This window comes from Gigantopelta aegis, chromosome 13 (genome assembly GCF_016097555.1).
Source record: "Gigantopelta aegis isolate Gae_Host chromosome 13, Gae_host_genome, whole genome shotgun sequence".
Taxonomy (NCBI): Eukaryota; Metazoa; Mollusca; class Gastropoda; order Neomphalida; family Peltospiridae; genus Gigantopelta; species Gigantopelta aegis.
The window spans coordinates 2907808-2929758 of record NC_054711.1 but is presented as its reverse complement, the minus strand read 5'-3'; the positions used below and the strand labels follow the sequence as shown (position 1 = coordinate 2929758).

Genomic DNA, 21951 nt, shown 5'->3' with positions numbered 1-21951 from the left:
AAATGTCAGTTGTACTTCATACCTAGCGGTTAGTCGGTCTGCCTTCATAATAACAACTATAGCTACACAATAAATATAACATATCTAACGATAATTGTCTCTTCATAGCCATATTTCAAAAATGGTTCAAATTTAAAAATATATTTCTTGAGATGCATTAGTATTCATCAAATGTCAGTTGTACTTCATACCTAGCGGTTAGTCGGTCTGCCTTCATAATAACAACTATAGCTACACAATAAATATAACATATCTAACCATAATTGTCTCTTCATAGCCATATTTCAAAAATGGTACAATTTAAAAATATATTTCGTGAGATGCATTAGTATTCATCAAATGTCAGTTGTACTTCATACCTAGCGGTTAGTCGGTCTGCCTTCATAATAACAACTATAGCTACACAATAAATATAACATATCTAACCATAATTGTCTCTTCATAGCCATATTTCAAAAATGGTACAATTTAAAAATATATTTCGTGAGATGCATTAGTATTCATCAAATGTCAGTTGTACTTCATACCTAGCGGTTAGTCGGTCTGCCTTCATAATAACAACTATAGCTACACAATAAATATAACATATCTAACGATAATTGTCTCTTCATAGCCATATTTCAAAAATGGTACAATTTAAAAATATATTTCTTGAGATGCATTAGTATTCATCAAATGTCAGTTGTACTTCATACCTAGCGGTTAGTCGGACTGCCTTCATAATAACAACTATAGCTACACAATAAATATAACATATCTAACCATAATTGTCTCTTCATAGCCATATTTCAAAAATGGTACAATTTAAAAATATATTTCGTGAGATGCATTAGTATTCATCAAATGTCAGTTGTACTTCATACCTAGCGGTTAGTCGGTCTGCCTTCATAATAACAACTATAGCTACACAATAAATATAACATATCTAACCATAATTGTCTCTTCATAGCCATATTTCAAAAATGGTACAATTTAAAAATATATTTCTTGAGATGCATTAGTATTCATCAAATGTCAGTTGTACTTCATACCTAGCGGTTAGTCGGTCTGCCTTCATAATAACAACTATAGCTACACAATAAATATAACATATCTAACGATAATTGTCTCTTCATAGCCATATTTCAAAAATGGTACAATTTAAAAATATATTTCGTGAGATGCATTAGTATTCATCAAATGTCAGTTGTACTTCATACCTAGCGGTTAGTCGGTCTGCCTTCATAATAACAACTATAGCTACACAATAAATATAACATATCTAACGATAATTGTCTCTTCATAGCCATATTTCAAAAATGGTTCAAATTTAAAAATATATTTCTTGAGATGCATTAGTATTCATCAAATGTCAGTTGTACTTCATACCTAGCGGTTAGTCGGTCTGCCTTCATAATAACAACTATAGCTACACAATAAATATAACATATCTAACCATAATTGACTCTTCATAGCCATATTTCAAAAATGGTACAATTTAAAAATATATTTCTTGAGATGCATTAGTATTCATCAAATGTCAGTTGTACTTCATACCTAGCGGTTAGTCGGTCTGCCTTCATAATAACAACTATAGCTACACAATAAATATAACATATCTAACCATAATTGTCTCTTCATAGCCATATTTCAAAAATGGTACAATTTAAAAATATATTTCTTGAGATGCATTAGTATTCATCAAATGTCAGTTGTACTTCATACCTAGCGGTTAGTCGGTCTGCCTTCATAATAACAACTATAGCTACACAATAAATATAACATATCTAACCATAATTGTCTCTTCATAGCCATATTTCAAAAATGGTACAATTTAAAAATATATTTCTTGAGATGCATTAGTATTCATCAAATGTCAGTTGTACTTCATACCTAGCGGTTAGTCGGTCTGCCTTCATAATAACAACTATAGCTACACAATAAATATAACATATCTAACCATAATTGACTCTTCATAGCCATATTTCAAAAATGGTACAATTTAAAAATATATTTCTTGAGATGCATTAGTATTCATCAAATGTCAGTTGTACTTCATACCTAGCGGTTAGTCGGTCTGCCTTCATAATAACAACTATAGCTACACAATAAATATAACATATCTAACCATAATTGTCTCTTCATAGCCATATTTCAAAAATGGTACAATTTAAAAATATATTTCTTGAGATGCATTAGTATTCATCAAATGTCAGTTGTACTTCATACCTAGCGGTTAGTCAGTCTGCCTTCATAATAACAACTATAGCTACACAATAAATATAACATATCTAACGATAATTGTCTCTTCATAGCCATATTTCAAAAATGGTACAATTTAAAAATATATTTCTTGAGATGCATTAGTATTCATCAAATGTCAGTTGTACTTCATACCTAGCGGTTAGTCGGACTGCCTTCATAATAACAACTATAGCTACACAATAAATATAACATATCTAACGATAATTGTCTCTTCATAGCCATATTTCAAAAATGGTACAATTTAAAAATATATTTCTTGAGATGCATTAGTATTCATCAAATGTCATTTGTACTTCATACCTAGCGGTTAGTCGGTCTGCCTTCATAATAACAACTATAGCTACACAATAAATATAACATATCTAACGATAATTGTCTCTTCATAGCCATATTTCAAAAATGGTACAATTTAAAAATATATTTCTTGAGATGCATTAGTATTCATCAAATGTCAGTTGTACTTCATACCTAGCGGTTAGTCGGACTGCCTTCATAATAACAACTATAGCTACACAATAAATATAACATATCTAACCATAATTGTCTCTTCATAGCCATATTTCAAAAATGGTACAATTTAAAAATATATTTCTTGAGATGCATTAGTATTCATCAAATGTCAGTTGTACTTCATACCTAGCGGTTAGTCGGTCTGCCTTCATAATAACAACTATAGCTACACAATAAATATAACATATCTAACGATAATTGTCTCTTCATAGCCATATTTAAAAAATGGTACAATTTAAAAATATATTTCTTGAGATGCATTAGTATTCATCAAATGTCAGTTGTACTTCATACCTAGCGGTTAGTCGGTCTGCCTTCATAATAACAACTATAGCTACACAATAAATATAACATATCTAACGATAATTGTCTCTTCATAGCCATATTTCAAAAATGGTACAATTTAACAATATATTTCTTGAGATGCATTAGTATTCATCAAATGTCAGTTGTACTTCATACCTAGCAGTTAGTCGGTCTGCCTTCATAATAACAACTATAGCTACACAATAAATATAACATATCTAACGATAATTGTCTCTTCATAGCCATATTTCAAAAATGGTACAATTTAAAAATATATTTCTTGAGATGCATTAGTATTCATCAAATGTCAGTTGTACTTCATACCTAGCGGTTAGTCGGTCTGCCTTCATAATAACAACTATAGCTACACAATAAATATAACATATCTAACCATAATTGTCTCTTCATAGCCATATTTCAAAAATGGTACAATTTAACAATATATTTCTTGAGATGCATTAGTATTCATCAAATGTCAGTTGTACTTCATACCTAGCGGTTAGTCGGTCTGCCTTCATAATAACAACTATAGCTACACAATAAATATAACATATCTAACCATAATTGTCTCTTCATAGCCATATTTCAAAAATGGTACAATTTAACAATATATTTCTTGAGATGCATTAGTATTCATCAAATGTCAGTTGTACTTCATACCTAGCGGTTAGTCGGTCTGCCTTCATAATAACAACTATAGCTACACAATAAATATAACATATCTAACGATAATTGTCTCTTCATAGCCATATTTCAAAAATGGTACAATTTAAAAATATATTTCTTGAGATGCATTAGTATTCATCAAATGTCAGTTGTACTTCATACCTAGCGGTTAGTCGGACTGCCTTCATAATAACAACTATAGCTACACAATAAATATAACATATCTAACCATAATTGTCTCTTCATAGCCATATTTCAAAAATGGTACAATTTAAAAATATATTTCTTGAGATGCATTAGTATTCATCAAATGTCAGTTGTACTTCATACCTAGCGGTTAGTCGGTCTGCCTTCATAATAACAACTATAGCTACACAATAAATATAACATATCTAACGATAATTGTCTCTTCATAGCCATATTTAAAAAATGGTACAATTTAAAAATATATTTCTTGAGATGCATTAGTATTCATCAAATGTCAGTTGTACTTCATACCTAGCGGTTAGTCGGTCTGCCTTCATAATAACAACTATAGCTACACAATAAATATAACATATCTAACGATAATTGTCTCTTCATAGCCATATTTCAAAAATGGTACAATTTAACAATATATTTCTTGAGATGCATTAGTATTCATCAAATGTCAGTTGTACTTCATACCTAGCAGTTAGTCGGTCTGCCTTCATAATAACAACTATAGCTACACAATAAATATAACATATCTAACGATAATTGTCTCTTCATAGCCATATTTCAAAAATGGTACAATTTAAAAATATATTTCTTGAGATGCATTAGTATTCATCAAATGTCAGTTGTACTTCATACCTAGCGGTTAGTCGGTCTGCCTTCATAATAACAACTATAGCTACACAATAAATATAACATATCTAACCATAATTGTCTCTTCATAGCCATATTTCAAAAATGGTACAATTTAACAATATATTTCTTAAGATGCATTAGTATTCATCAAATGTCAGTTGTACTTCATACCTAGCGGTTAGTCGGTCTGCCTTCATAATAACAACTATAGCTACACAATAAATATAACATATCTAATGATAATTGTCTCTTCATAGCCATATTTCAAAAATGGTACAATTTAAAAATATATTTCTTGAGATGCATTAGTATTCATCAAATGTCAGTTGTACTTCATACCTAGCGGTTAGTCGGTCTGCCTTCATAATAACAACTATAGCTACACAATAAATATAACATATCTAACGATAATTGTCTCTTCATAGCCATATTTCAAAAATGGTACAATTTAAAAATATATTTCTTGAGATGCATTAGTATTCATCAAATGTCAGTTGTACTTCATACCTAGCGGTTAGTCGGACTGCCTTCATAATAACAACTATAGCTACACAATAAATATAACATATCTAACGATAATTGTCTCTTCATAGCCATATTTCAAAAATGGTACAATTTAAAAATATATTTCTTGAGATGCATTAGTATTCATCAAATGTCATTTGTACTTCATACCTAGCGGTTAGTCGGTCTGCCTTCATAATAACAACTATAGCTACACAATAAATATAACATATCTAACGATAATTGTCTCTTCATAGCCATATTTCAAAAATGGTACAATTTAAAAATATATTTCTTGAGATGCATTAGTATTCATCAAATGTCAGTTGTACTTTATACCTAGCGGTTAGTCGGACTGCCTTCATAATAACAACTATAGCTACACAATAAATATAACATATCTAACCATAATTGTCTCTTCGTAGCCATATTTCAAAAATGGTACAATTTAAAAATATATTTCTTGAGATGCATTAGTATTCATCAAATGTCAGTTGTACTTCATACCTAGCGGTTAGTCGGTCTGCCTTCATAATAACAACTATAGCTACACAATAAATATAACATATCTAACGATAATTGTCTCTTCATAGCCATATTTCAAAAATGGTACAATTTAAAAATATATTTCTTGAGATGCATTAGTATTCATCAAATGTCAGTTGTACTTCATACCTAGCGGTTAGTCGGTCTGCCTTCATAATAACAACTATAGCTACACAATAAATATAACATATCTAACGATAATTGTCTCTTCATAGCCATATTTCAAAAATGGTACAATTTAACAATATATTTCTTGAGATGCATTAGTATTCATCAAATGTCAGTTGTACTTCATACCTAGCGGTTAGTCGGTCTGCCTTCATAATAACAACTATAGGTACACAATAAATATGTCATAAGTGTCACTTCAAGTTTTTAAAGTGTTTTGCAGTTGTTTATTGTTTTTGTCGGGAAATGTAAATTGACTTCATATGAATGCTGACATTTTTCTTTCTTTTTTTTAATCGTGATGCGGGATGCATTTTTGTAAAGATCAGCTTCACACCTATTAAGATATTTGTCAATACCATATTTTTCACACCGACATATTTTTATTTATATTTCATGTGTAGAGATAATATTACCTTTTAAGTTTTAAAAGATCAAATAAAAAAACACCCAGTTGTAGCATTCATCAAATATAACAACCAAAAATTGTCTTTAGCATTAGATACATTTGTATGTTATATTAATTACATATGAGGCTAAAACAATGGTGTGGAAGTTGTCATTGACCGTAATAATCTGATTTCTGAACAATTGAACATTTTCTTTTCCACATTACCTGTCCTCAAACGAGTGCACCCCCCCCCCCCCCCCCTCCTCCATGGCTAGTAGTCTGTGGTCCGAACATCCCAAAAGCCAATGGGATGACCTAAATCCTTCTACTGTATGCTCCTCTCTAGTTCCGGTCATGTGACTGTAACTTCCTTCTACTGTATGCTCCTCTCTAGTTCCGGTCACGTGACTGTAACTTCCTTCTACTGTATGCTCCCTCTTGTTCCGGTCACGTGACTGTAACTTCCTTCTACTGTATGCTCCTCTCTAGTTCCGGTCACGTGACTGTAACTTCCTTCTACTGTATGCTCCCTCTTGTTCCGGTCACGTGACTGTAACTTCCTTCTACTGTATGCTCCTCTCTAGTTCCGGTCACGTGACTGTAACTTCCTTCTACTGTATGCTCCTCTCTAGTTCCGGTCACGTGACTGTAACTTCCTTCTACTGTATGCTCCCTCTTGTTCCGGTCACGTGACTGTAACTTCCTTCTACTGTATGCTCCTCTCTAGTTCCGGTCATGTGACTGTAACTTCCTTCTACTGTATGCTCCTCTCTAGTTCCGGTCACGTGACTGTAACTTCCTTCTACTGTATGCTCCTCTCTAGTTCCGGTCACGTGACTGTAACTTCCTTCTACTGTATGCTCCTCTCTAGTTCCGGTCACGTGACTGTAACTTCCTTTACTGTATGCTCCTCTCTAGTTCCGGTCACGTGACTGTAACTTCCTTCTACTGTATGCTCCTCTCTCCGTTCCGGTCACTGTGACTGTAACTTCCTTCTACTGTATGCTCCTTCTACTCTCCCTAGTTCCGGTCACGTGACTGTAACTTCCTTCTACTGTATGCTCCTCTCTAGTTCCGGTCATGTGACTGTAACTTCCTTCTACTGTATGCTCCTCTCTAGTTCCGGTCACGTGACTGTAACTTCCTTCTACTGTATGCTCCTCTCTAGTTCCGGTCACGTGACTGTAACTTCCTTCTACTGTATGCTCCTCTCTAGTTCCGGTCACGTGACTGTAACTTCCTTCTACTGTATGCTCCTCTCTTGTTCCGGTCACGTGACTGTAACTTCCTTCTACTGTATGCTCCTCTCTAGTTCCGGTCACGTGACTGTAACTTCCTTCTACTGTATGCTCCTCTCTCTACTGTTCCGGTCACGTGACTGTAACTTCCTTCTACTGTATGCTCCTCTCTGACTGTTCCGGTCACGTGACTGTAACTTCCTTCTACTGTATGCTCCTCTCTAGTTCCGGTCACGTGACTGTAACTTCCTTCTACTGTATGCTCCTCTCTAGTTCCGGTCACGTGACTGTAACTTCCTTCTACTGTATGCTCCTCTCTAGTTCCGGTCACGTGACTGTAACTTCCTTCTACTGTATGCTCCTCTCTAGTTCCGGTCACGTGACTGTAACTTCCTTCTACTGTATGCTCCTCTCTAGTTCCGGTCACGTGACTGTAACTTCCTTCTACTGTATGCTCCTCTCTAGTTCCGGTCACGTGACTGTAACTTCCTTCTACTGTATGCTCCTCTCTAGTTCCGGTCACGTGACTGTAACTTCCTTCTACTGTATGCTCCTCTCTAGTTCCGGTCACGTGACTGTAACTTCCTTCTACTGTATGCTCCTCTCTAGTTCCGGTCACGTGACTGTAACTTCCTTCTACTGTATGCTCCTCTCTAGTTCCGGTCACGTGACTGTAACTTCCTTCTACTGTATGCTCCTCTCTAGTTCCGGTCACGTGACTGTAACTTCCTTCTACTGTATGCTCCTCTCTAGTTCCGGTCACGTGACTGTAACTTCCTTCTACTGTATGCTCCTCTCTAGTTCCGGTCACGTGACTGTAACTTCCTTCTACTGTATGCTCCTCTCTAGTTCCGGTCACGTGACTGTAACTTCCTTCTACTGTATGCTCCTCTCTAGTTCCGGTCACGTGACTGTAACTTCCTTCTACTGTATGCTCCTCTCTAGTTCCGGTCACGTGACTGTAACTTCCTTCTACTGTATGCTCCTCTCTAGTTCCGGTCACGTGACTGTAACTTCCTTCTACTGTATGCTCCTCTCTAGTTCCGGTCACGTGACTGTAACTTCCTTCTACTGTATGCTCCTCTCTAGTTCCGGTCACGTGACTGTAACTTCCTTCTACTGTATGCTCCTCTCTAGTTCCGGTCACGTGACTGTAACTTCCTTCTACTGTATGCTCCTCTCTAGTTCCGGTCACGTGACTGTAACTTCCTTCTACTGTATGCTCCTCTCTAGTTCCGGTCACGTGACTGTAACTTCCTTCTACTGTATGCTCCTCTCTAGTTCCGGTCACGTGACTGTAACTTCCTTCTACTGTATGCTCCTCTCTAGTTCCGGTCACGTGACTGTAACTTCCTTCTACTGTATGCTCCTCTCTAGTTCCGGTCACGTGACTGTAACTTCCTTCTACTGTATGCTCCTCTCTAGTTCCGGTCACGTGACTGTAACTTCCTTCTACTGTATGCTCCTCTCTAGTTCCGGTCACGTGACTGTAACTTCCTTCTACTGTATGCTCCTCTCTAGTTCCGGTCACGTGACTGTAACTTCCTTCTACTGTATGCTCCTCTCTAGTTCCGGTCACGTGACTGTAACTTCCTTCTACTGTATGCTCCTCTCTAGTTCCGGTCACGTGACTGTAACTTCCTTCTACTGTATGCTCCTCTCTAGTTCCGGTCACGTGACTGTAACTTCCTTCTACTGTATGCTCCTCTCTAGTTCCGGTCACGTGACTGTAACTTCCTTCTACTGTATGCTCCTCTCTAGTTCCGGTCACGTGACTGTAACTTCCTTCTACTGTATGCTCCTCTCTAGTTCCGGTCACGTGACTGTAACTTCCTTCTACTGTATGCTCCTCTCTAGTTCCGGTCACGTGACTGTAACTTCCTTCTACTGTATGCTCCTCTCTAGTTCCGGTCACGTGACTGTAACTTCCTTCTACTGTATGCTCCTCTCTAGTTCCGGTCACGTGACTGTAACTTCCTTCTACTGTATGCTCCTCTCTAGTTCCGGTCACGTGACTGTAACTTCCTTCTACTGTATGCTCCTCTCTAGTTCCGGTCACGTGACTGTAACTTCCTTCTACTGTATGCTCCTCTCTAGTTCCGGTCACGTGACTGTAACTTCCTTCTACTGTATGCTCCTCTCTTGTTCCGGTCACGTGACTGTAACTTCCTTCTACTGTATGCTCCTCTCTAGTTCCGGTCACGTGACTGTAACTTCCTTCTACTGTATGCTCCTCTCTAGTTCCGGTCACGTGACTGTAACTTCCTTCTACTGTATGCTCCTCTCTTGTTCCGGTCACGTGACTGTAACTTCCTTCTACTGTATGCTCCTCTCTAGTTCCGGTCACGTGACTGTAACTTCCTTCTACTGTATGCTCCTCTCTAGTTCCGGTCACGTGACTGTAACTTCCTTCTACTGTATGCTCCTCTCTAGTTCCGGTCACGTGACTGTAACTTCCTTCTACTGTATGCTCCTCTCTAGTTCCGGTCACGTGACTGTAACTTCCTTCTACTGTATGCTCCTCTCTAGTTCCGGTCACGTGACTGTAACTTCCTTCTACTGTATGCTCCTCTCTAGTTCCGGTCACGTGACTGTAACTTCCTTCTACTGTATGCTCCTCTCTAGTTCCGGTCACGTGACTGTAACTTCCTTCTACTGTATGCTCCTCTCTAGTTCCGGTCACGTGACTGTAACTTCCTTCTACTGTATGCTCCTCTCTTGTTCCGGTCACGTGACTGTAACTTCCTTCTTTTTTCCTTCGCTGTTTGGTTAGGGGACGTCCTTTTATTTGGTTCTGATTTATTCGGAGTCATTTATCGGTTTTTCTTATCTTTTTGCTTGTATTATGTGGGGAATTCGTCCTACATACTGTTACAACCTGACAGTGTATTTATTTTGGCGTAATTCTCTCTCTTTTTTTTCAATATGAAACCTATTCAAGTGACATTGTCTGTTAAGAAATAGTGTATTTTAAAACATCAAAGACCACACAAGTAACAAGGAAGACGACTTTGTATTGCACTTGATTTTACTCCATCACGAACCTTTTACTAACTTCATGGAGCAACACTCGACCGACTCCATTAATGAACACATCACTGATATAACTAAAACAGTGCTGATTTCAAATGACAGTGTTAGTTAGGAAGCAAGTGTGTATATTTTGTTACAGGAGAGACGAAGACGTTTGTGGTGTTTGACGGGTGTGCCACTAACCTCGGCTGTACAATTAGTCTCAAGTGACAGTGTTAGTAAGCATGTGTGTATATTTTGTTACAGGAGAGACGAAGACGTTTGTGGTGTTTGACGGGTGTGCCACTAACCTCGGCTGTACAATTAGTCTCAAGTGACAGTGTTAGTAAGCAAGTGTGTATATTTTGTTACAGGAGAGACGAAGACGTTTGTGGTGTTTGACGGGTGTGCCACTAACCTCGGCTGTACAATTAGTCTCAAGTGACAGTGTTAGTAAGCAAGTGTGTATATTTTGTTACAGGAGAGACAAAGACGTTTGTGGTGTTTGACGGGTGTGCCACCAACCTCGGCTGTACAATTAGTCTCAAGTGACAGTGTTAGTAAGCAAGTGTGTATATTTTGTTACAGGAGAGACGAAGACGTTTGTGGTGTTTGACGGGTGTGCCACTAACCTCGGCTGTACAATTAGTCTCAAGTGACAGTGTTAGTAAGCATGTGTGTATATTTTGTTACAGGAGAGACGAAGACGTTTGTGGTGTTTGATGGGTGTGCCACTAACCTCGGCTGTACAATTAGTCTGAGAGGAGGAACTTCTGGTGAACTGCGCAAAGTAAGGTTTTAGATACATATTTTTATACTAATAAGTAATTTAAAGGGACATTCCTGAGTTTGCTGCAATGTTTAAGATGTTATCGACTAATAGAGACTTTTTGACAATTGTAATTACATATCAAATCAATCTTTCTGCATAAAATATTAGTGGCTTTATATTAAACATGTTTCTGATCATTCTGATATTTGTACTAGATTAAATTTCATTTTATTTCCTAAAATATGTTTTTTCGTATGTATGAAATTGTTTGAAGACAAAATCCAGTTTGGGCTTCTTACAAATATTAAGACGACCAGAAACACATTGAATATACAGACACTGATATTCTAAACAAGAAAATATATTTAATATGTAAGTTTAATCGTAGAAATATTTTATTAGTCGGAAACATCTTACAATGCAGCAAACTCAGGAATGTCTCTTTAAACATAAGGCAACTGATTCTACATAGCCGACTGTTTGGGTACCAGTGATTTGAATGGTCACAAATTTGTACGACATGTGACAGATAGCCCTTGTATTTGTGGCCATCCAGTTGAAGATGCTGAAATATGTTTATGTTTTTGTCCAACATACGCTGCAGCTCGCAATACCCATTTACTGAACTATTCTAATCTCAAGTGTCATACTTTACTATTGCAGGGATAGCTCTGCCACTCGCCAAATTCACCAGCTGCGAATTTTAGGAACAATTGGCGAATTTTATTTTAATTTGGCAACAACAAAAATATCATACAGTAATTGGTATTTTCTGAAAAATAACTGAGTTTTGCAATTATGGTCATAATTTGGAGATTCTAATTTAAGTGTCCAAGATATTATCTCTATTTAAATCTGTTCAGAATTTTCTTATTAATAATAAGTGTTTCGAGATCAATTAACTATTTAACCATTCTGTTTGCTATTTATTCTTTGTTTCTTCTACACCTTCCTCTCTTCTATCCCCCCCCCCCCCCCCCCTCAACTATCCATGTTATCTTTATTGTAATATTGTTCTAGCCATCTTGATGTATAACATGTATATTTGTTAAATGTAGGGAGAGGCCTTAAACATTTTAAAGTTATTAGATTTTATCATTTGGATTTAACCAGAATTCTGCATTTATGCCCTACCACCTTGCTGTACCTTGATTTATTAATAATTGGCTGTTGGATGTTAAATATTTGATAATTCTGATATATAGTCTTGGAGAAAATATACTATATTTTTTTCTTTTAGCAGGAAGGGATCTTTTATATGCCCTTTACTATAGACAGGACAGCACATGTCGCAGCCTTTGATACACCAGTGATGGGGCACTGGTTGGAATGGGGGGGAAATCCAATCCTATCCAGAGGAGATTCGATCCTGCGACCTAAACACCTCAGCCGAGTGCTCCACTCACTGAGCTAGATCCCACCCATTGATTTCATTTCATTTTCAATTTATTTTCTTTATCCAATTAAAGTTCAAGCACGCTGTCCTGGGCACACACCTCAGTTATATGGGCTGTCTGTCCAGGACAGTGGGTTAGTTGTTAGTTGATTAGTGGTTAGTGAGAGAGAAGAGGGTGTAGTGGTCTTACACCTACCCATTGAGCCCTTAAGAACTCGCTCTGGGTTGGAGCCGGTACCGGGCTGCGAACCCTGTACCTACCAGCCTGTAGTCCGATGGCTTAACCACTGCACCACCGAGGCCGGTTCCCATTGATTTGACAAATGCTGACATAAATCCATTCTGTTTAGTATCATATTGGAAGTCACTATTCAAGTTTTAGAGATTGCTAATCAAATTTTTAAAACTCAAAACCAACTTTACAAAGCCATAGTCTTATCTACATATATTTTCTTACAAAGCTTAAACACCCACGGTTAAGAAAAACAGGCTTTGTCAGTTTGACCCAAAACTTTACTATCTTTTTTTTCTAGGTAAAAGACATTTTAAACAAACAGGCTTTGTCAGTTCGACCCAAAACGTTCTCTGTCATTGTAAGATTCTTAACAACTGTAATTGAAACTTTACTCTCTTTTTTTCTAGGTAAAAGACATTTTAAAATTCATGAGCTACACTGCGTACAACTCGCTACTGGAAATTTCCTTCTGTATGGACGAATTCGCCATGCCAGCGGGGACACCGGACGAAACCTGTCCAATCGAAGGAATCGGGGACGGAGAGAAAAATGGAGATGATGTCCCAGATCAGAGCTGTGACATCGATGTCGAGAATGGAGTGATCACGAATCCCAGTGATGAGAACAGCTCTGAAGAAGATGATGAGAAGGCTGTGTGCAATATTCAAGTTCAGTTTGAAGACGATAAAGATGATTCAGGATCTAACATTGACAGTTTACTGGAAACTAACCAAAAGGAAGCGTCTTTAGGAGGTTTTGTACATTTAGAAAGATCGCCAGACAATCAAAGCAGTAGAGTTTTAGAAAGACAGAAATCCGAACATGGTGCTCAAATTCAGCATGAGGAAATCACTAGAGATGATGGGAATAATAAGAATTCTTTCACAGAAAACCAGAAGCAAGATCAGAAATGTTTTAGACAAAAAGACGAAGAAAATGCTAATAGTGAAGATTTTACGAAATTTGAGAAAGGGCTGACAGCTTTTGAGGGCAAAGATAACCTGAAGAGCTCTCCTCTTTTGAGAAATACAAATCTGCTTCGGATCGACTCTGAGAGTCAGATCAAAAGAACCTCGTGTGAAATAACCGAGCTGACAGATGCAAGCGACCCGCTACTGAACTACCAGAAGACGAAAGACGAGTCGATCTTCGAGAGTTCGCTGGTCGAGTTCCAGGAACACAAGCAGACGAAGCAGCATCTGTTTAAACGTCTTCTCTCCGGCGTCATTCTGTCTGTCTGTCCTTACCATCAATACAGCCTCCCGTACCTGGAGTCGCGGCAAGGGATTGGCTGTAAGCTGCGCAAGTTCCTCTCCGAGGATCTCTACTACTCGCCACTGTTCGAAGGTGAAGGTCAGAGTCCGAGGTCAAAGTACCATGACCTTGACTACACGACGAAGTACTCCACGAAGACCAACATCCAGATCACTGAAGCGCATCCGTTCATTCTGTGCAAGTTGACAGACAGTTATCTCGAAAACCGTATTCAGGTCAGTAGGCTAGACTTTTACAGTCCTCTTCGTGCTGGGATGTCGTTTAACATTCAGTCATTCTGAAAATAAAAAATGCCTGAAATCTTAGTGGTATAGGGGCATGTAAAAATACTCTTTAAGTCTAAGTCTGAAAAACGTGCAGTGGGAGTGCATCCCCTACAATTAAGAAAATGTCCACGGCCAAAAAAACCCATGCCATTGAAAGACACTCTCAATATAGTTGAAGGTACAAAGGTGCTGTGGAGAATGAAAAACTCCAGGGCAATCTCCACGGCATTGCCGATTGCTGTGGGTAGTTTGCAGGGGTTGGGAGAAGTATAGCACTCGCCTATTGTGTGCTACGTCTAGGATCTACCTCGGTCGGTGCGTCCATTCGGCTATTTCTCTTTCTAGAGCTGAGGGTGGGATGTAGTCCAATGGTAAGATGCTTGCCTATTGTGTGCTAGGTCTAGGATCTACCTCTGTCGGTGCGTCCATTCGGCTATTTCTCTTTCTAGAGCTGAGGGTGGGATGTAGTCCAATGGTAAGATGCTTGCCTATTGTATGGTAGGTCTAGGATCTACCTCTGTCAGTGCGTCCATTCGGCTATTTCTCTTTCTAGAGCTGAGGGTGGGATGTAGTCCAATGGTAAGATGCTTGCCTATTGTATGGTAGGTCTAGGATCTACCTCTGTCGGTGCGTCCATTCGGCTATTTCTCTTTCTAGAGTTGAGGGTGGGATGTAGTCCAATGGTAAGATGCTTGCCTATTGTATGGTAGGTCTAGGATCTACCTCTGTCGGTGCGTCCATTCGGCTATTTCTCTTTCTAGAGCTGAGGGTGGGATGTAGTCCAATGGTAAGATGCTTGCCTATAGTATGGTAGGTCTAGGATCTACCTCTGTCAGTCCGTCCATTCGGCTATTTCTCTTTCTAGAGCTGAGGGTGGGATGTAGTCCAATGGTAAGATGCTTGCCTAATGTGTGCTAGGTCTAGGATCTACCTCTGTTGGTGCGTCCATTCGGCTATTTCTCTTTCTAGAGCTGAGGGTGGGATGTAGTCCAATGGTAAGATGCTTGCCTAATGTGTGCTAGGTCTAGGATCTACCTCTGTCGGTGTGTCCATTCGGCTATTTCTCTTTCTAGAGCTGAGGGTGGGATGTAGTCCAATGGTAAGATGCTTGCCTATAGTATGGTAGGTCTAGGATCTACCTCTGTCAGTGCGTCCATTCGGCTATTTCTCTTTCTAGAGCTGAGGGTGGGATGTAGTCCAATGGTAAGATGCTTGCCTAATGTGTGCTAGGTCTAGGATCTACCTCTGTCGGTGCGTCCATTCGGCTATTTCTCTTTCTAGAGCTGAGGGTGGGATGTAGTCCAATGGTAAGATGCTTGCCTATTGTATGGTAGGTCTAGGATCTACCTCTGTCAGTGCGTCCATTCGGCTATTTCTCTTTCTAGAGCTGAGGGTGAGATGTAGTCCAATGGTAAGATGCTTGCCTATTGTATGGTAGGTCTAGGATCTACCTCTGTCAGTGCGTCCATTCGGCTATTTCTCTTTCTAGAGCTGAGGGTGGGATGTAGTCCAATGGTAAGATGCTTGCCTAATGTGTGCTAGGTCTAGGATCTACCTCTGTCGGTGCGTCCATTCGGCTATTTCTCTTTCTAGAGCTGAGGGTGGGATGTAGTCCAATGGTAAGATGCTTACCTATTGTATGGTAGGTCTAGGATCTACCTCTGTCAGTGCGTCCATTCGGCTATTTCTCTTTCTAGAGCTGAGGGTGGGATGTAGTCCAATGGTAAGATGCTTGCCTATTGTATGGTAGGTCTAGGATCTACCTCTGTCAGTGCGTCCATTCGGCTATGCTTGCCTAATGTGTGCTAGGTCTCGGTGCTTCTCTTTCTAGAGCTGAGGGTGGGATGTAGTCCAATGGTAAGATGCTTGCCTAATGTGTGCTAGGTCTAGGATCTACCTCTGTCGGTGCGTCCATTCGGCTATTTCTCTTTCTAGAGCTGAGGGTGGGATGTAGTCCAATGGTAAGATGCTTGCCTATTGTATGGTAGGTCTAGGATCTACCTCTGTCAGTGCGTCCATTCGGCTATTTCTCTTTCTAGAGATGAGGGTGGGATGTAGTCCAATGGTAAGATGCTTGCCTATTGTATGGTAGGTCTAGGATCTACCTCTGTCGGTGCGTCCATTCGGCTATTTCTCTTTCTAGAGCTGAGGGTGGGATGTAGTCCAATGGTAAGATGCTTGCCTATTGTATGGTAGGTCTAGGATCTACCTCTGTCGGTGCGTCCATTCGGCTATTTCTCTTTCTAGAGCTGAGGGTGGCATGTAGTCCAATGGTAAGATGCTTGCCTATTGTATGGTAGGTCTAGGATCTACCTCTGTCAGTGCGTCCATTCGGCTATTTCTCTTTCTAGAGCTGAGGGTGGGATGTAGTCCAATGGTAAGATGCTTGCCTAATGTGTGCTAGGTCTAGGATCTACCTCGGTCGGTGCGTCCATTCGGCTATTTCTCTTTCTAGAGCTGAGGGTGGGATGTAGTCCAATGGTAAAGTGCTCGCCTATTGTATGGTAGGTCTAGGATCTACCTCTGTCAGTGCGTCCATTCGGCTATTTCTCTTTCTAGAGCTGAGGGTGGGATGTAGTCCAATGGTAAGATGCTTGCCTAATGTGTGCTAGGTCTAGGATCTACCTCTGTCGGTGCGTCCATTCGGCTATTTCTCTTTCTAGAGCTGAGGGTGGGATGTAGTCCAATGGTAAGATGCTTGCCTATTGTGTGCTAGGTCTAGGATCTACCTCTGTCGGTGCGTCCATTCGGCTATTTCTCTTTCTAGAGCTGAGGGTGGGATGTAGTCCAATTTCTCTTTCTAGAGCTGAGGGTGGGATGTAGTGGTAAGATGCTGCTCGCCTATTGTATGGTAGGTCTAGGATCTACCTCTGTCAGTGCGTCCATTCGGCTATTTCTCTTTCTAGAGCTGAGGGTGGGATGTAGTCCAATGGTAAGATGCTTGCCTATTGTGTGCTAGGTCTAGGATCTACCTCTGTCGGTGCGTCCATTCGGCTATTTCTCTTTCTAGAGCTGAGGGTGGGATGTAGTCCAATGGTAAGATGCTTGCCTATTGTATGGTAGGTCTAGGATCTACCTCTGTCGGTGCGTCCATTCGGCTATTTCTCTTTCTAGAGCTGAGGGTGGGATGTAGTCCAATGGTAAGATGCTTGCCTATTGTGTGCTAGGTCTAGGATCTACCTCTGTCGGTGCGTCCATTCGGCTATTTCTCTTTCTAGAGCTGAGGGTGGGATGTAGTCCAATGGTAAGATGCCTTAGGCCTACCTCTGTGTGCGTCCATTCGGCTATTTCTCTTTCTAGAGCTAGGATCTACCTCTGTCGGTGCGTCCATTCGGCTATTTCTCTCTGTCTAGGTCTAGGATCTAGAGCATTCGGCTATTTCTCTTTCTAGGTGAGGGTGGGATGTAGTCCAATGGTAAGATGCTTGCCTATTGTGTGCTAGGTCTAGGATCTACCTCTGTCGGTGCGTCCATTCGGCTATTTCTCTTTCTAGAGCTGAGGGTGGGATGTAGTCCAATGGTAAGATGCTTGCCTATTGTATGGTAGGTCTAGGATCTACCTCTGTCGGTGCGTCCATTCGGCTATTTCTCTTTCTAGAGCTGAGGGTGGGATGTAGTCCAATGGTAAGATGCTTGCCTATTGTGTGCTAGGTCTAGGATCTACCTCTGTCGGTGCGTCCATTCGGCTATTTCTCTTTCTAGAGCTGAGGGTGGGATGTAGTCCAATGGTAAGATGCTTGCCTATTGTATGGTAGGTCTAGGATCTACCTCTGTCGGTGCGTCCATTCGGCTATTTCTCTTTCTAGAGCTGAGGGTGGGATGTAGTCCAATGGTAAGATGCTTGCCTATTGTGTGCTAGGTCTAGGATCTACCTCTGTCGGTGCGTCCATTCGGCTATTTCTCTTTCTAGAGCTGAGGGTGGGATGTAGTCCAATGGTAAGATGCTTGCCTATTGTATGGTAGGTCTAGGATCTACCTCTGTCGGTGCATCCATTCGGCTATTTCTCTTTCTAGAGCTGAGGGTGGGATGTAGTCCAATGGTAAGATGCTTGCCTATTGTATGGTAGGTCTAGGATCTACCTCTGTCAGTGCGTCCATTCGGCTATTTCTCTTTCTAGTGCTGAGGGTGGGATGTAGTCCAATGGTAAAGTGCTCGCCTATTGTATGGTAGGTCTAGGATCTACCTCTGTCAGTGCGTCCATTCGGCTATTTCTCTTTCTAGAGCTGAGGGTGGCATGTAGTCCAATGGTAAGATGCTTGCCTATTGTGTGCTAGGTCTAGGATCTACCTCTGTCAGTGCGTCCATTCGGCTATTTCTCTTTCTAGAGCTGAGGGTGGAATGTAGTCCAATGGTAAAGTGCTCGCCTATTGTATGGTAGGTCTAGGATCTACCTCTGTCAGTGCATCCATTCGGCTATTTCTCTTTCTAGAGCTGAGGGTGGGATGTAGTCCAATGGTAAAGTGCTCGCCTATTGTGTGGTTGGTTTGTGATCAATTCCTGTGTGTGAGACCATTGAGTTATTTCTTGTTCTAACCAGTGCACCACGATTGGTATATCAAAGTCTGTGTTATGTGCTTTCCTATATGTAGGATGGTGCATAAACATGATCTCTTGGTACCAATGAAAAACTGTAGCGGGTTTTCTCTCTACGACTATATGTCAAAATTACCACGTCTGACATCCAATAGCCAATGATTCATAAATCAATGTGCTCTAGTGATGTCGTTAAACAAAACGAAGAAACATCTAAATGACATAACAAGGCAAGATCTATAGTCCATCTCATCCTCCAACAAAAATTGATTTTGGTAAATAATATCAGTTTGGTTTCACCTAAGAAGAAAAGTAAAAGTGCTTTGGAAATAACAAAAAAACTATTTTGTGTCCAATATAGAAAGCATTCGGTTTAGAAATAAATAACTTGTAGTAAATTCCGTAGTATAAATTCCATAGTATGAAAAAAGATGTTCCCTGTGGGAACGGACTATAAATGTTATTTTCAGGATATGGTGCTTAGAACAGCAAGTTTGGCATAATTAGCAATTCATTACATATTCATATTTACCTCTGTGTCCTCTCTCTCTCTCTCTGTCTCTCTCTCTCCAGTTTTGAATTCTGCAAATCATACTGACTCCCACATATATCTGACAATCTGAAAAACTAAATATTTTATGATATTTCACATTTTAGGGTATGCTTTCTGATTTCCGTGCAAGAGGTGGCAGAATCAAAGTTCTGTCGAAAAACCACGCTAAACAAAACGGTGTCCTGGGCGAATCGTCTCCTAAACGACCAAATTTTATGAATGAAACAAACGACAAGGACAGAAGCAAAGTATCCACGATCATGTTTGACAAGAAGGTCTGTCACAGTGTCTGTCTGTCTGTCACAGTGTCTGGTCTGTCACAGTGTCTGTCTGTCTATCTCTGTCTGTCACAGTGTCTGTCACAGTGTCTGGTCTGTCACAGTGTCTGTCTGTCTATCTCTGTCTGTCACAGTGTCTGTCTAGCTATCTCTGTCTGTCACAGTGTCTGTCTATCTATCTCTGTCTGTCTATCTCTGTCTGTCACAGTGTCTGTCTATCTATCTCTGTCTGTCACAGTGTCTGTGTGTCTATCTCTGTCTGTGTGTCTATCTGTCTATCACAGTGTGTCTGTCTATCTCTGTCTGTCACAGTGTCTGTCTGTCTATCTCTGTCTGTCACAGTGTCTGTCTGTCTATCTCTGTCTGACACGGTGTCTGTGTGTCCATCTCTGTCTGTCACAGTGTCTGTCTGTCTATCTATCTCTGTCTGTCACAGTGTCTGTCTGTCTGGCAGTCTGTCTGAGTGTTTGTCTTATGTTCATGACTGTCTATCTGTCGATCTCTGTCTGTCAGTCTGTCTGAGTGTCTGTCTTATGTTCATGTTTGTCTGTCTATCTATCTGTCTATCTCTGTCTGTCTGTCTGTCTGTCTGTCTGAGTGTGTGTCTGCCTGTGTTTGTGTCTGTCTGTCTATCTGTCACAGTGTCTGTCTCTGTCTGGCAGTCTGTCTGAGTGTCTGTCTTATGTTCATATCTATCTATCTGTCGATCTCTGTCTATCAGTCTTTCTGAGTGTCTATCTTTTGTTCATGTTTGTCTGTCTGTCTGTCTGTCTATCTGTCTATCTCTGTCTGTCTGTCTGTCTGAGTGTGTGTCTGTGTGTGTGTGTGTGTGTGTCTATCTATCTATGTCTGTCTGCCTGTCAGCTTGTCTGTGTGTCTGTCTGTCTATCTGTCTATCTCTGTCTGTCAGTCTGTCTTAGTGTCTGTCTGTCTTTCTGAATGTCTGTCTTATGTTCATGCTTGTCTGTCTCTGTCTGTCTCTGTGTGTGTCTGTCTGTGTGCGTGTTTCTCTGTCTGTCTGAGTGTCTGTCTGTCTTATGTTCATGTTTGTCTGTCTGAGTCTGTATGTCCGTCTGTCTGACTGTCAAAATATGGCTGTGTGTCTGTCTGTCTGAGTGTCTGTCTGTCTCTTATGTTCATGTTTGTCTGTCGGAGTCTGTGTGTCCGTCTGTCTGACTGTCAATATATGGCTGTGTGTCTGTATATGCCTGTTGGTCTGTCAGTTTGTCTGTCTATATCTGTGTCTTTCAGGTATCTTTGTGTGCATGTGTGTCAGGGTGTTTTTTTTCATTAATTTTTCAAACAATATTTATCCCGTAAATGAGGTAGATTGGCCAACAGGTTGTAGGCTTATTATAGATGTGTATGCATTTGTGTGTATGCATGCATCTTGTGTGCCTTATTTGTGTGTGTCTTTCACTCTGAACACCTGTGTATGTATCGATGTGTTTGTGTATATGTCCATCTCTCTATCCTTCACTCTGTTTGCCAGAAGACCTGTGTATGTATCGATGTGTTTGTGTATATGTCCATCTCTCTATCCTTCACTCTGTTTGCCAGAAGACCTGTGTATGTATCGATGTGTTTGTGTATATGTCCATCTCTCTATCCTTCACTCTGTTTGCCAGAACACCTGTGTATGTATCGATGTGTTTGTGTATATGTCCGTCTCTCTATCCTTCACTCTGTTTGCCAGAAGACCTGTGTATGTATCGATGTGTTTGTGTATATGTCCGTCTCTCTATCCTTCTCTCTGTTTGCCAGAACACCTGTGTATGTATCGATGTGTTTGTGTATATGTCCGTCTCTCTATCCTTCACTCTGTTTGCCAGAAGACCTGTGTATGTATCGATGTGTTTGTGTATATGTCCGTCTCTCTATCCTTCTCTCTGTTTGCCTTTCTTTACCTGCACCACAACTGATCAAAGGCTTTTGTATGTGCTTTCCTGTCTGTAGTAAAGTGCATATAAAAGATCCCGTGCTGCAGTCAGAATTACAATATCTGACATCCAATAGCCGATGATTAATATATCAATGTGCTCTAGTGGTGTCGTTAAACAATACAAACTAACTTTCTTTACCTGATGCTAGGATCGACCCCCGTCGGTGGGCCCATTGGGCTATATCTCGTTCCAGCCAGTGCTCCACAACTGGTATAACAAGGGCAGTGGTATGTACTACCCTGTCTGTGGGATGGTGCATATAAAAGATCCCTTTCTGCTATTCG

At 40.0% G+C, this 21951-nt stretch overlaps 1 protein-coding gene across 3 annotated transcripts in view; it reads left to right on the top strand.

Annotated features, from left to right (window-relative positions):
- Positions 1–21951, top strand: part of LOC121387428 (1-phosphatidylinositol 3-phosphate 5-kinase-like) — a 126458-nt gene that overhangs the window by 37042 nt on the left and 67465 nt on the right. For all 3 annotated transcript variants that reach the window (XR_005959818.1, XM_041518540.1, XM_041518539.1), the window contains exons 18-20: positions 11112–11206; positions 13227–14309; positions 19551–19721. Coding sequence is in view for 2 of the 3 variants with exons in the window: in XM_041518540.1 (XP_041374474.1) it covers positions 11112–11206; positions 13227–14309; positions 19551–19721 (1349 nt within the window). In the remaining variant the exon portion in view is untranslated. The remainder of the gene's footprint in view (positions 1–11111; positions 11207–13226; positions 14310–19550; positions 19722–21951) is intronic.